The sequence below is a fragment of the Cupressus sempervirens genome, chromosome 10, assembly GCF_028749045.1.
Source record: "Cupressus sempervirens isolate cs-2001-9-10 chromosome 10, ASM2874904v1, whole genome shotgun sequence".
NCBI classification, from domain to species: domain Eukaryota; kingdom Viridiplantae; phylum Streptophyta; class Pinopsida; order Cupressales; family Cupressaceae; genus Cupressus; species Cupressus sempervirens.
Window position 1 is genome coordinate 326,511,026 of NC_143127.1, and position 13,753 is coordinate 326,524,778.

The 13,753-nt window shown below is 38.1% G+C and overlaps 1 protein-coding gene across 2 annotated transcripts in view; it reads right to left on the bottom strand.

Moving 5' to 3' along the window:
- The window catches only part of LOC149533942 (putative mitochondrial import inner membrane translocase subunit TIM21), a 173,383-nt gene that overhangs the window by 133,257 nt on the left and 26,373 nt on the right, over positions 1 to 13,753 (bottom strand). For both annotated transcript variants that reach the window (XM_089804299.1, XM_089804300.1), the window contains exon 2: positions 10,989 to 11,120. In XM_089804299.1, the coding sequence (XP_089660425.1) occupies positions 10,989 to 11,024 (36 nt within the window). In that variant the 5' untranslated portion in view covers positions 11,025 to 11,120. The remainder of the gene's footprint in view (positions 1 to 10,988; positions 11,121 to 13,753) is intronic.

Genomic DNA, 13,753 nt, shown 5'->3' on the forward strand with positions numbered 1-13,753 from the left:
CCAATAGAGTGAGCCAAAGAAAACCACAAGGAAATTTTGATCACCTGGTCAAAACTGCAAGGTGGGACAAAAATATTTTGCAGATTAGACTGGTTTTATGCCAATAGAGCTATCTTTAGATTTGTGATGGGAACCCATGATGCTCCAATCACAGTAACCCCCTATTTTATGTATGATCGTCAACCCATTATAACTTGTATCTCATTTGTTGGGGACCCTGACAAAGGCCAAGGTAGGAGAGATAGCGTCTGCCTTAATACCTTCTTTCTGGGAGATGAAGATGTTGAGGCTGCAGTGAACATTGTCAAATGGTTTAATAACAGCAAAGGAGATAAGGATCTCCAGTTGAGTCATCAGATCAAAAAGTAAAATTTTGGAAAGTTGTGTTTCAGACAGTATGGAGAAAGAAGGTCATGGATGGGAGAAAGGAAGAACTTGATCTTCAAAATGAGCTTCTTCGAGCAGAAAATGCTCTCCAGGATAGTCCTGAATATATGAAGGAAAATGAAAGAGTTGTTTATGCAACAGATGCTCTAAGAAAGATCCAACACCATCGTATCCAAGGAGCTAGAAACAGAGCAAGGCTTAATTGGGTTAGCATAGGGGATAGGGCATCAAAATATTTCTTTAACGTGTTATTAGCAAAAGAGGTTAGAGTCGGAATCGACTCCATCAAAAGGAAAACGGGACCTGAATAGCCAGAAAAACATCCTCCATGCCTTTGCAAATTTTTATAGAAACCTGTTCAATTCGGGATACGTTCAAGACAATATGGAAAGTATTAGATCAAATATAGCAAGTCTTATTCCAAAAAACTAAAACAATCAGATTTTTTGGAACTGGACAAAACAATTTCAGAAGCAGAAAAATTCAAGGCTAGACAGAACATTAACAATGATAAAGCACCCGACCCTAATGGCCTTCCTATTGAGTTTTACAAACAGAACAGCAAATGGATTGGTAGAGACTTACCATGTGTGCATAATGAAGCATTTTCAAGGGGCTTCTTAAGAAAGAATATCAATGCTGGAGACATCAAACTAATTCCTAAGGAGGGAGAAAAGAGTCATTTAAAATTGGAGACCAATCACTCTCCTAAATGTTTCCTATAAAATCTTGGCCAAAATTTTGGGATCCAGATTGGAAGGGATACTGCCAAATAATTATTAGTCAAACTCGGACTAAATTTGTGAAAGGAAGATATATTCTCGAAAACTTGATAACTTGTTGGGAAGCACTAAACTGGGCAAAGGAATCCAACCAGAAAGTCTGCATGGTACAACCAGATTATGCGACAGCCTATGAAAGAATAGAGTCGAGGTTTATAGCTCTGATGATGAAACAGTTGGGATTCCCAGAATTCTATTGCAGTATGGTGTAAACCTTATTTAATGATGCAAATCCTTGTGTTGAAATAAATGGTTACAGATCTAAACCCTTTGTTCTAATCAGATCCATAACGCAATGGTGTCCCCTAGCACCTGCACTTTTTGTTATAGCAGTTAATGCACTTGGGTATATACTTAGAGATAACAGCATTTCACCAAGAGTAAGAGGTATCTCCCTCCTCAATCGAGAAGAAGTATCTGATATCCAATTCGCAGATGACAGAGCTATAAGTATAAACTAATCAAAGAAGATAACATTCAAAACTTCATGGTGAAACTAGAATTGTTCTGCAAGGCCTTCGGAAGAAACGTATCCCTTCCAAAATCTATTATGCTAGGATGGCGAGAATCTCCCCCGACCTGGTGCACTCGGTATGGTTTTGCTTGGGGAGGACCCAACCATATTGTCAAGTACCTAGGGATGCCCTTCTTAGTGTGCCCAAACCTCGGGGAGATGTGGAGCTGGGTAAAAAACAAGCTTGACAAGAAATTTAATAATGGAATAATAGATATCCATCTCTGGCTGGGAGGGTGCAAGAGTGCCAAAAGATCCTCTCCTCATACATTATATATTATGCCTCAAAATAGATGTTTAACCAAAGTCAAATTAACTATTTTCAAAAATTGATAAGGGGTTTTCTTTGGTCAGATGGAAGGGGCAACAAGAAACCCCACACAGTCAAATGGCAATGGTGCACAATGAACAAATCATTAGGAGGACTACGACTTAAAGATCTCAGAACGCAAGGTATATGTTTACCGCATAGGTTAATTAAGAATTGCACACAGACAATGAACACGAACACGAACAGCAGAACTCTTCTTATTATTATTTGCATATGCCAAACAGTACATTATGCTTCAATGATAAGATGAATACAATGCTTCCCAAAGGGGTTATAAATACTTTCCGAAGAACTTTCCCGAAGGAGTCCGTCGGCCACATACAACATGTCGCTACATAACACAAACCTTTCTGAAGGGACCCGTCGGCTGATACACAATTTCTACCAACGACAGCATATCCTTAGCAGTGAAGTGTATTGCTAGAGCTACAGAGGGCAATGAAGCATGAAAAGTTCTCATAAAAAAGAATATCTCAAGGGGACACCCAACTAAGGCCTCTTTCTGGAAAAGACTAAACATTTGTTATCTCTTGTCAGGCAATTTTGCAGTGAAAGTCAAAGAATACAATATCTTAAGAGCAATCTAGAGATGTTGGGAGATGGTTAGATTGCATATCACTAATAATGTACCAGTCAATAAAGATAATACAATCTGTGGGGAAAAGTCCATCTAGTGGAACCTATGACATGGAGAGAAGCCTCTTGCATTTAATCAGGGTTGCTTAGCCAAAAAATGGAATAGTATGGGCATTACTAGGTTTGAGGATATCTTGGAGGATGGAAATCTTATCAGCTTGGATAGCCTGTGCTCCAAATTTGATCTGCCTCCCACTCACAAAAGAACCTATGTCATGATTGAAAATGCACGTAGGCCCCTGTTGCTTCCTAAAGCTTCTAGTATTGCTGAAAATGGAATTTTGGCCTTATCCTAGAATGATGACACTCCTCTACCCTGTACTAAAGCTAAGCTTACATATAACCTGCTCTCTTCGAGTTTTGACATCCTCAACCATCTCAACTTGGTGTGGAACCTCTCCCTGAGCCCTAAAGATTGGGGTGCTATTCTTGACAACCTATGGCATAGACCAGTGGAACCCAAGAAACTATGCTTCTTATTGCGCCTTCTTTTGCACAAGCTGACTATAATTAAACCTGATGGAGATATAAATATATGCTCTTGCTGCAGGAAACCCAAAACCATTTTCCATATTTTCTTTGAATGTATTTTTGCCAAAGAAGTTTGGGCCATATTTCAATTTCTCTTTGAGCAGAACTTCAATATAAGCAATGTTATATCAGGAAAGATTTTAAGTGCCAAGAGGATTGTAAATCCTTTTGGTCTGTAATATCAGTTGAAATTCTATGGCTTTTGTGGAAAAAAGAAATGATAATATTTTTGTTGGTATTGCTAGAAATAATACTAGGTCACTTCGGAGAGTCATATACCATAACATTTCAATGCAGGTCACCCTACTATTAAATATTGATGAGAAGAAGTTTAAAGCGTTACTGAATGATGGTGCTGCTATAATGCTAAAGAAGGAGATTATGTTCGGGTATAAAGCTGAGATGGACATTTGATTCACCATTTCTAAATCATGTAATAGCATAACGACTAACCAACATCTTCCATTTCACATTAACATAACAAATAACCTATATTCTCATTCATATGAAATCAAAATGAGTAAAAGAAATTAACCAACCATTTCGGATTAGCTTGAAACATTAACGACTAGATAAATTTTTCAAAATCACAAAATAGGGGATGTAACACATGCGACAATTTCCTTGCAATCAATTAATTAAGTCATCTTATTAAGGCTTCCCTAATAGACAATTAATTGCATAGGTCCATGCTAAGGCATACACACCGTCACAAGTATCCTTACAAATGTTACATTATAGTTTCCACACGTCACAATACAAATATTATATTTTACAATGATAACCAATACGTTTCCTCCACACAATCAGCTGCCAGTAAAATATACAACACGTGACACAACAACGACCTTTCTAGAATAATCTCAACATCTTGCTATCACAACCATAGGTGCTCAAACAAGTCTTCTATCACGATCCAAGCTCGTTGATGTTAATTCCACCTTGCCAGTGAGATATAGCAAATAAGCTTCCATCTTTGACATTATTTCCTGTACACTAGTCTGCTACTAGTCTTCACCAAACGTAATGTAACTCATCCAAAACTCAACATAAGAAACAGCGAACATAGATATGACATCTATACGCATTCTTCTACACAAAATATAAGCTCACATAGCTTAACATGTTATATGCCAACTTCAATGTGCCAACAATCATCCTGCAATATACAGAATCTTTGTCTGTCATGATCACATAAACATATCTTATCCATGACAAAACCTGTCATCAATACTATTACAATAATAGATAAGTCGTCTATTATTAGTTAATGGTTATCTATTGTAAATATCTAATAAGCTTTAGTTTGCTTTCGTTCTTTTCTTTCTCTAGAATAGAATGTTTCTATTCTTTACGATCATTTCCTAAGGAAACATCATCTCATTCTTTTGTATAAATTGACCTTTCAGTCTCTGTTAATATTAAGCAAGTATTTACCAATTACTTTGTAATATGGTATCAGAGCTAAATACTTAATTTTTTTCCAAATAATTTATAATTTCTTCTTGATATTATTTGTTTAAATTTTTCCAAAATTATTTCAGCTAATTTCTCTAAAAACCCGCCTAGGGTTTTCTACCTGGAGAAATTTCCGAACTAGGGGCTGCAAATCGCATTGAAATCATGGTCGAATTGACTGCAACTCATGATTTTTCCTTGACCACCAGATTTGTGACTAGTATTGTCTTGTTTGTTGGCCAGATTCGTCTACAACTCGCAACTTTTCCCTCTACAATTTTTTTCCAAATCGTATCTGTAAATCCCGTGCGATTTTCTTCAACTCGCATTCTGGTTTCTTGATTGCTGTTTCAAACAATTGTTCGTTAAACGTCTGAAGCAAGGCGACGGATTTATTGGAGCCGAAAAATGCTTGAAAGAAAAGGGGTATTTCGTCTATCGTGATCACTGCCAAAGGGTCATTTTTGTATATCCAACCCTCATGACTCTCTTTGCTAGCAAAATCTTCCTTATTTCAGGTGTTCATTTATCAAAAATCCGCCATTTTTTTTGCAAATTTGGCCTCCATAGCTGCCAATTGATTTTTTGCCCGAAACCCTAATTTTTGGGGTCGCAAAAATATTTTGATTTCAGACTTTTTGTGGGTTTTTCGAGAGCTCAATTGCGTTATCGTCCGTTTTTCTGGGTGCCTCATTTTTTGTGCCTCAATTTTCGAGCCAATGGATCTAGAAACCAACAGCATATTCCTTCTGGGTTTTTCAAGCTCTCTTCTAGGTCACTCTTCAATTCTTCGTCTTCCAAATTTTTGCCTCAAAGAACGTGCCTTCACAGATTTCCACAGTTTTTCATTGAAAAACGTGCCATGGCATCTTTGTCAAATATTCTGCTCAAGCATAACTCCAAATTCAATGGTCGAAATTATGGCACCTGGAAGCAACGGATCATCACAATTTTTGAATATCAAAACACCGATCAACTTGTTCTGGGTGTTACGAAGCGTCCGACTTCTCCAAGTCCTGATCAAGATACATGGGACCTGAATAATTGAGAGGCAATGATGCTTCTCAAATTATCCATGGCTGATGATCAGCTTTCTTAGATTCCATCCGGCAAGATAGCTGCCAAGATCTAGACACATCTCAAAGGTCTTCATGAGACTTCTAACAAAAGTAGAGCCTTCTTTCTGAAAAACACTTTATTTTCTATTATCGTGGATGAGCGCACCTCGCTCCAAGCACACCTAAATTGGATTCAAGAAATCCGTGATCAGTTACTTGCCATCGGTCGCAAGATGGAGGAAGAGGATATTGTGGTTATCACTCTTCAGAGTTTACTAAAATCCTATGAGCATTTTATCGAGACTCTCAACATCACATCTTCTAGTGTTGATTTGAAGTTCACTAATCTTTGCACACTGCTGCTTCAGCAAGATCGGTGGAAACAATAGTTCGATAGCAGCTCCAGTTCCACCTCCACCAAGCAAGCCTTCGCTGTGAAATCCTTTCAGAAGGATAAAGGAAATTTCAGCAGCCATCTCAACAAAAATCTTCTGCTCCGGCACCATATGGTTCCAGAAAGAAAAACATTCAATGCAACTACTGCCACAAGTTTGGACACATGAAGGTTGAATGTCGAAAGCACTTAGTTGCACAGTCTAAGCAATCAAGTTCGCAACCCAAAGTGAATAGTGCAGAGCACACTAAGCAGGCGGAATCTATCGTTTATGCCCTCATTGCTAAAAGACCTGCAGATCATGTGAAGTCATCTACCTGGTACATTGATTCAGGTGCCTCTCATCATTTCACTCACCGCAAAGGCTGGTTTACTGACTACCAGCCTTATTCAGACTTTGATATTGTTGGTGGCGGAGAAGAGTACACGATTGTTGGTAAAGGCAACATTCAGATTCAGTCTGTTGGGAGGAATCTCATATTCCTTGATGTGTACTACGTTCCAAGGATGGAACTAAATCTATTCTCAGTCAGTCAGTTGTTATGACATTCTCCACACTTGGCAGTCACCTTCAGTTCACATTAGTGCACCATCACTGATCGGGCGACTAAGTCTACTATTGCAGTGGGTGGGTCTTGAGGATCATGGTCTTTTCAGACTTGCTGATTCTAGTGATTCTCAGGACTTAGCTATGGCTGCTCGGCGATCTTCTGTCAGCACACTTTGGCATCAGTGATATAGGCACTTAAATGTGCATTATCTCTCACAGCTTACTCGGGATGAGCTTGTTCTTGGATTGTCAAAGATTCAGACTCAACAGCTTGGAGTTTGTGACGCATGCCAAGCTGGGAAGCAACATCGCACACCTTTCACCAATGGCGATTCATGACGAGCTTCTCAGGTACTTCAACTTGTTCATGTCGATATTTGCGGCCCTATGGCCACTCCTATTCTTGGGTCCAGGTTTTTTTTGTTATTTTTTGGTTATTTCAGTAGAAAAGTGTGGGTGTATTTCCTTAAAAAGAAATCACATGCATTTCCTGTATTTAAAAAGTTTAAACCTTTAGTTGAAAAAGAGTCTGGGAAATCTATTATTACTTTTAGATCAGACAATGGGGGGAATTTTGTTCTAATGCTTTCTCCAGCTTCTTGGATACACATGGCATCAAACACCAGTTAACCACACCCCACACGCCACAACAAAACAATATAGTTGAACATTGGAACAGGACAATCACCAAGATGGCTCGTTCCATGCTCGAACACAGACATGTTCCGAAGCAGTTTTGAGCACAAGCAGTTAACATTGCAATTTATCTGTTGAACCGGTCAGCCATAGTAGTAGTCAAAGGTAAAACTCCGAAAGAGGCCTGGTTAAATCACAAGCCCAGAATCAGTCACCTGAAAGTTTTTGGCTCCCTTGCTTTTGTTTGGATCCCTAATGTGTCATGCACCAAGTTGGATGCCAAGCGCCAGAAACAGATGCTTGCTGGATATAGTAGTCTTCACAGAGCCTATCGCCTGATCGATGTTGAGACATCTCGTCTCATCTACAGTCATGATGTAGTCTTTGATGAGCAACGAGGACCATTCATGCTAGTTTCTCCTGTTCCTGATCCAACAGACCAGTCTATGATGGCTCATGATTTGGGAGTTCGGCTTCCATTAGGTCCACCTGATGAGACCAGTAGCTCCTGCAGCTCCAGTTATTCCAGTGATACCTTTCTCCTGCAAGATCACCTTACTTTGTAGATGCTTCACCTGAGTTTAATCTAGATTCTTCTAATGCGGATCCTACTGATCAAGCATCTCCTAATACTAATGTTGGTCATTCTCCTATCCGGCCTAAGTGGTGAGCTAAGACACTTGCTGATCTTCATAATGATGAGCTCATTGATGGGAGAACTACTCAAAAAAAGAGCAAAACTACAGATTCTGTTAACTTTGCTCTTATGGCCAACATTCACAGTCTGTTTGAACCTCAAACATATTCCGAGGCTAAAGGAATTCCAAAGTGGGAACAAGCCATGACATATGAACACCAGAGCCTGCTGAAGAACAACACCTGGGTCCTTTCTCATCTTCCATCAAGGAAGAAACCCATTGGCTGCAAATGGGTCTACAAAATCAAATACAAATTGGATGGTACTTTGGATAAGTACAAAACTCATTTAGTGGCGAAGGGATTTTCTCAGCGTCTCCTATTGCAAAGATGAGCACTATCAAATTAGTCCTAGCCATGGCAGGATAGTTTGGCTAGAAGGTCCATCAGATGGACGTCAAGCGTGCTTTCCTGAATGGGATCTCCATGAAGAGGTCTACATAACGCAACCTCCTAGTTTCAAGGTTGCTAGTAAAGACCATCAAGTTCTCAGATTGGTAAAAGGCCTCTATAGCTTGAAGCAAGCCCCTCGGGCATGGTACATCAAGATTGATAAGTACCTCAGTGATCAAGGCTTCAAGAGGAGTTCTTCAGACTCAAATATGTACATCAAGACTACTAATAGTGACATCATCCTTCTGGTTATTTATGTGGATGATTTGATCATCACTGGCAGTTCGACATCTTTGATTTAGGGAATCAAACAAAATTTATGCCAGTCTTTTGATATGACTGACCTTGGGCTCATGCATTATTGCCTAGGTGTTTAAGTTTGGCAACAGTCTTCTAGTATATTCATCTCTTAGTCCAAATATGTCAAGACTCTGGTAGACAAATTCCGAATGCAAGATTGCAAACCTGCATCTACACCTATGGAGAAAGGTCTCAAGTTATTAGCAAAGTCTGATTCTCCTTTCGTTGATGATACTACATACAGGCAACTAGTAGGCAGCCTCATCTACCTCTCTGCTACTAGGCCTGATATTAGCTTCGTAGTTAGCTATATTTCATGCTTTATGACAGCTCCTAAGGCTGATCATTGGATGGCAGCAAAGCGTGTGCTTCATTATGTGAAGGGCACTTCAGATTATGGACTTTTGTACTCTCGAAATTTGAATCCTAAACTCAGTGGGTTCACAGATTTAGATTGGGTAGGCTCTATTGATGATAAAAAGTCAACATTTAGATATGTGCTAAGTTTGGAATCCGGTGCAATCACATGGACCAATAAGAAGCAGCAGGCAGTTTCTCTCTCTTCTACAGAGGTCAAATACAGAGGGACTGTTAAGGCAGGATGTGAAGTTGTTTGGCTTCGTCGAATGCTTTGGGATATGCAGATGTCACCAGCAGGACCGACTACTCTGTTTGTTGATAACGAAGGCATTATCAAGTTAGCACAAAATCCAGTCTTCCATGAACGAACCATGCATGTGGATGTTCACTGTCATTACATACGACAGCTGGTTGAAGACGGGACTATAGGTTTCAAGTATGTTTTTACCACATATCAGACTGCAAACATTCTCACCAAGCCTCTTGGTCCTAATAAGTTTGTCAAATTCAGAGGACAGCTTGGTGTGTTAGATAGATTAACCATTAAGGGAGGGTATTACAATAATAGATAAGTCATCTACTATTAGTTAATGGTTATCTATTGTAAATATCTAATAAGCTTTAGTTTGTTTTCGGTTTTTTACTTTCTCTAGAATAGAATGTTTCTATTCTTTACAATTGTTTCCTAAGGAAACATCATCTCATTCTTTTGTATAAATTGACCTTTCGATTTTAGTTAATATTAAGCAAGTATTTACCAATTACTTCGTAATAAAGACAACACATAAGCAGACATCCAAATGCCAACCAAATCTCTATTTCTAACCAACTCATGAGCTCTTGGACATGTGTCGTCTTCCCTCATACATCAAAGAGGTTTGTATATTTGTACTGTATGCATCAATTGGAGCCTAAAAAGATTGATTGTGATTATTTTTTGCATCGTCATTAATGGAATAGTTGTTATATTAAATTTTCCTAATGTGTTTTTGTTGTTCGTAATGTGGTCGTTGTTGCCACCAAGATCCTAGAATGATCATCGTTCTTGGCAATTCAAACACATGCAATATACCATGTCATAAAAGAAAGTTCCACAAATCATTTAAGCTCACCTAGGCATAAATACTATTATAATAACTTCATGTTTGTTTCCTGTCTATGTGACTGTCATGTGGCAGGCATTATAGGTATAAAATGCAAGCTGATACTAAAGCTAAAAAACCTGGGTAAGGGTGAGGCTAGCCGAAATCTTCAAAATATTTATTCACAGATCATGGGGAGCTCTGGACTGTCCAGCAGGCATCACAGGTGTAAATATAAGGCTGGAACTAAGCTAACAGACCTAATTACCAAAAAGGAGAGCCCGCATTTTGAAGCTGTTTTTCATCTCTCATTCATATTATCTTTAACTTTGTAAACCTGTTAACAGAAACTAGCTTCGTACCATTGGAATTTAACTAGCTTCATACCAAAAAGGAGAGCCCACATTTTGAAGTTGTTTTTCATCTCTCATTCATGTTATCTTTAACTTTATGACTACAAGAAATTTATCAAACAGATCAATATATATACAGGTTAAGCCAGGACAAGAGCTTTAACTATTCCATCACATGTTGTAGTTATAATGGAATGTCCAAACTATAAGGAGAAATTTGTGCAGTGCAACCGTTGGAAAAAAAAGTTTTACTGATGTGACCAATATGAAACAAAATAATTTGTTTGGAGGGCCATCCCAATATCCCCCTCCGGAATGTTTTATTCTAAACAAGGCATTCAGTCTTTGAAGGTGATCTGATGGATTGCCTGCAATTATCTTTATTGCATTCATACTTAGTTAAAAACAAAATAGTTTTATAATGGTGAGTTAAGCAAAAACTATCTACAAAAGATCCACTAAGTAATTCTTCTTATAGTAACATAGCACAAAAAATATAGGTCAAGAGATGCCACAAAATAACAAACCTGGGAAGAAGCTGACCGCCACACTTGCCGTTTCATTCTGCTCTCTTTAAATTGCTTATCCAATGAAAAGATAAATCACAGAAAAGGCTGGAATCAATATGAATTATCGTAAAGCTCTTTCACTCAACAAACCTAGGAAAATATGAAGCAATCATGAGCCAAGCTGTTGTGCACAAAGCAATCTAAAAATGGCAATGAATGGCTATGGCAAAAGAAAAATATATTTTCTATAATGGCAAATAGAAATACAATAACAAACATTGTTGAATATAGAAGAAACCAAAAGAATCATCCTATTTCATCCTTTTCTGTCCTTGTAGCATAAATTATGAAGAATTCATGAGTCAAATTGCAATCTATATGAATGGTTATGGCAAGGGAAATATATGCTTTCTAAACTGCCAAATAGTTATCCAATAGTGAACATTCTAATAAGCATAAATTAAAATAATGTTGAATAAGAAACAAAAAAAAATACTTCATTATTCTCTACCTGACCAGGTTTATTGGATCACAACAAAAATCTCATTATTGAACTTTATAGATTAAGCTTAGTTGCCGATTCGAGCTCGAGAATCTGATACATGGATTCATGATTTTTTTTTCCCAATATGATTTGTGAGGATTCGTGAGCGTGTGTGTGTGTGTGTGTGTGTGTGTATGTGTATTTCAAGTTTGGCATGTGGATCCTTTGGGATTTGTGCCAGATTCCTGCAGATTCACGAGCATTCGTGACGGATTTGTGTTGGATTCTTGCGGATATGCCTGGATAGGTGCAAGGCCTAGATTTGACCCTGTGGATTCGTAAATATATGCATTATATATATTTATTTCAAGTTTGGCATGTGGGTCCTTGGGGATTCAGGACAGATTCATGCGGATTCACGTATATTCGTGACAAATTCGTGCGAGTCTGCATGGATTCCTGACGGATTCATGCAACATTTGTCCAAGGTCCAGATTTGACCTCATGGATTCATCCGGATTCATGAACCCACAAGGTCAAATCCGGACCCTACGTGAATCCGGCACAAACCGGTTTGCAACTCCGGATCCGGTATGAACCCGGATCTAGTTCGGTGCCCGAATGCGCGAATCCGATAAGTAGGAGATTAAGAGAAGAATATAATATTCAATCTTTCAAACCACTAAGTTTTTAATCAAGGCCCATATATGGTTTATTGTAAGTTTCTTCAGGCATCTCTTCTTTGTTGTCAGTTTTTATCCTAGGACAACGGCTACAACTTAATCATTTTCCTTGGGTTTTTACGCTCCTAAAAATATGGGTAAGGAGGGTTAGCTGAGATTTAAATCAGAGAACAAGTCCCAAATTAAAGGCACTAACTATGCTTATCCAAGAGAAATCACTTGTGATAGTGATATCAACTATCATGATATCCCTAGAATTTATTATCAACACCCAAAAATGATCTATTGTAAGTTTCTTCAGCTGTATGCTCTTTGTTGCCAGTTTCTATTCTTGGGCAAAGTTTTAAGATTTTGAGAAAGAAATCCCTAAAGTTTCTTAAAATCCATCAAAATCTGAATAAGGAAGGTTCCCTGAGATTTACTTGAGATGATGAATTCAGCATGCAAAGGCAATGATCATCCTTGTCAAAGCTAAATCACTTGCGACAGTGATATAAAATATCACAAAGAGCTCACTTGAGCTCTAGCATGCCTAAACCATAAAAAATGTAAAATAAAGTATCAACTAAAACACAAGCTTCAAAGGTTACCTTAAGAAACTAACAAACAACATGGACAGAGAGAAAAATCAGTCTCATCCCTTTGTAACTGGTATCCTCCAATTTACTAACACTCTAAAGCCTAAACAGTAGAAACAACTTGCAAGTCCTTCTAAGACTACACCCAGCCAAGAGGATAAAGATGCCCTAATAATGGATATAGGCATAGAGAAAGAAACAGGGCTCAATAATAGCATTTGAAAAGATGGAATAGATTGAGTGACAGATAACTATGGGAAAGGAAACAACATACAGAAAACAGTAAGAACCCTACAAGAGTTATTGTGTCCATGATTATTAAGAATATGTAATGTCCCCTTTCTAGAACATAAATTCACGATGTGTTGTTAGCCCATTTTGTATTGGTCTCATGGGCTAACCAGAGCTTTACAAGGATCAGAGAGAGATTGGCCTACTCAATTCCAGTTTCAGGCCAATCAGAGTTGATTTAGCAGGGTTTCCAGATGCTATTTTTAGTAAGTCAGTAGTGGGCTCAATGATGTTGGTATTTTAGGATTGGACTGGGAGCATCTCGCTGAAACCTTTCCAACGAGCTATCACACATGATTATCCAAATCCGACTGATCAGTAATTTTAATGCTTGAAGATTAAATAATTTATTAATAAAATGACTATTAAATTGAAGTATATATTATTATGTCACTTTGTCATTAAAAGAACACATATTCACTTAAGTGGGAAATGATATTTTAAAAAGAAAAAGTGATTTATCTGACATTTGCTAGTCAGATGAGAAGCCTCTAAGAAGAAATTATAAAATTAAGTGAAGGACTCATTCTTCTGCATGTTTTGGTTTATTCCTTTCTTTCGGCAAAGCTCTGAGAGCTTCTTGTTCAGTTCAGCCTCCTAAGGACGGAAACCCTAGGGATTATTTCAGCAAATTTGAGGATGGAAACCCTCAAGCTTGGAGGCAGTGGACAGAAACCCATTGTCAGTTGTTGGAGATATCAATTAGGTGTCTCACTTGTGCTTTAGATTTGTATTTCTAATTATCCA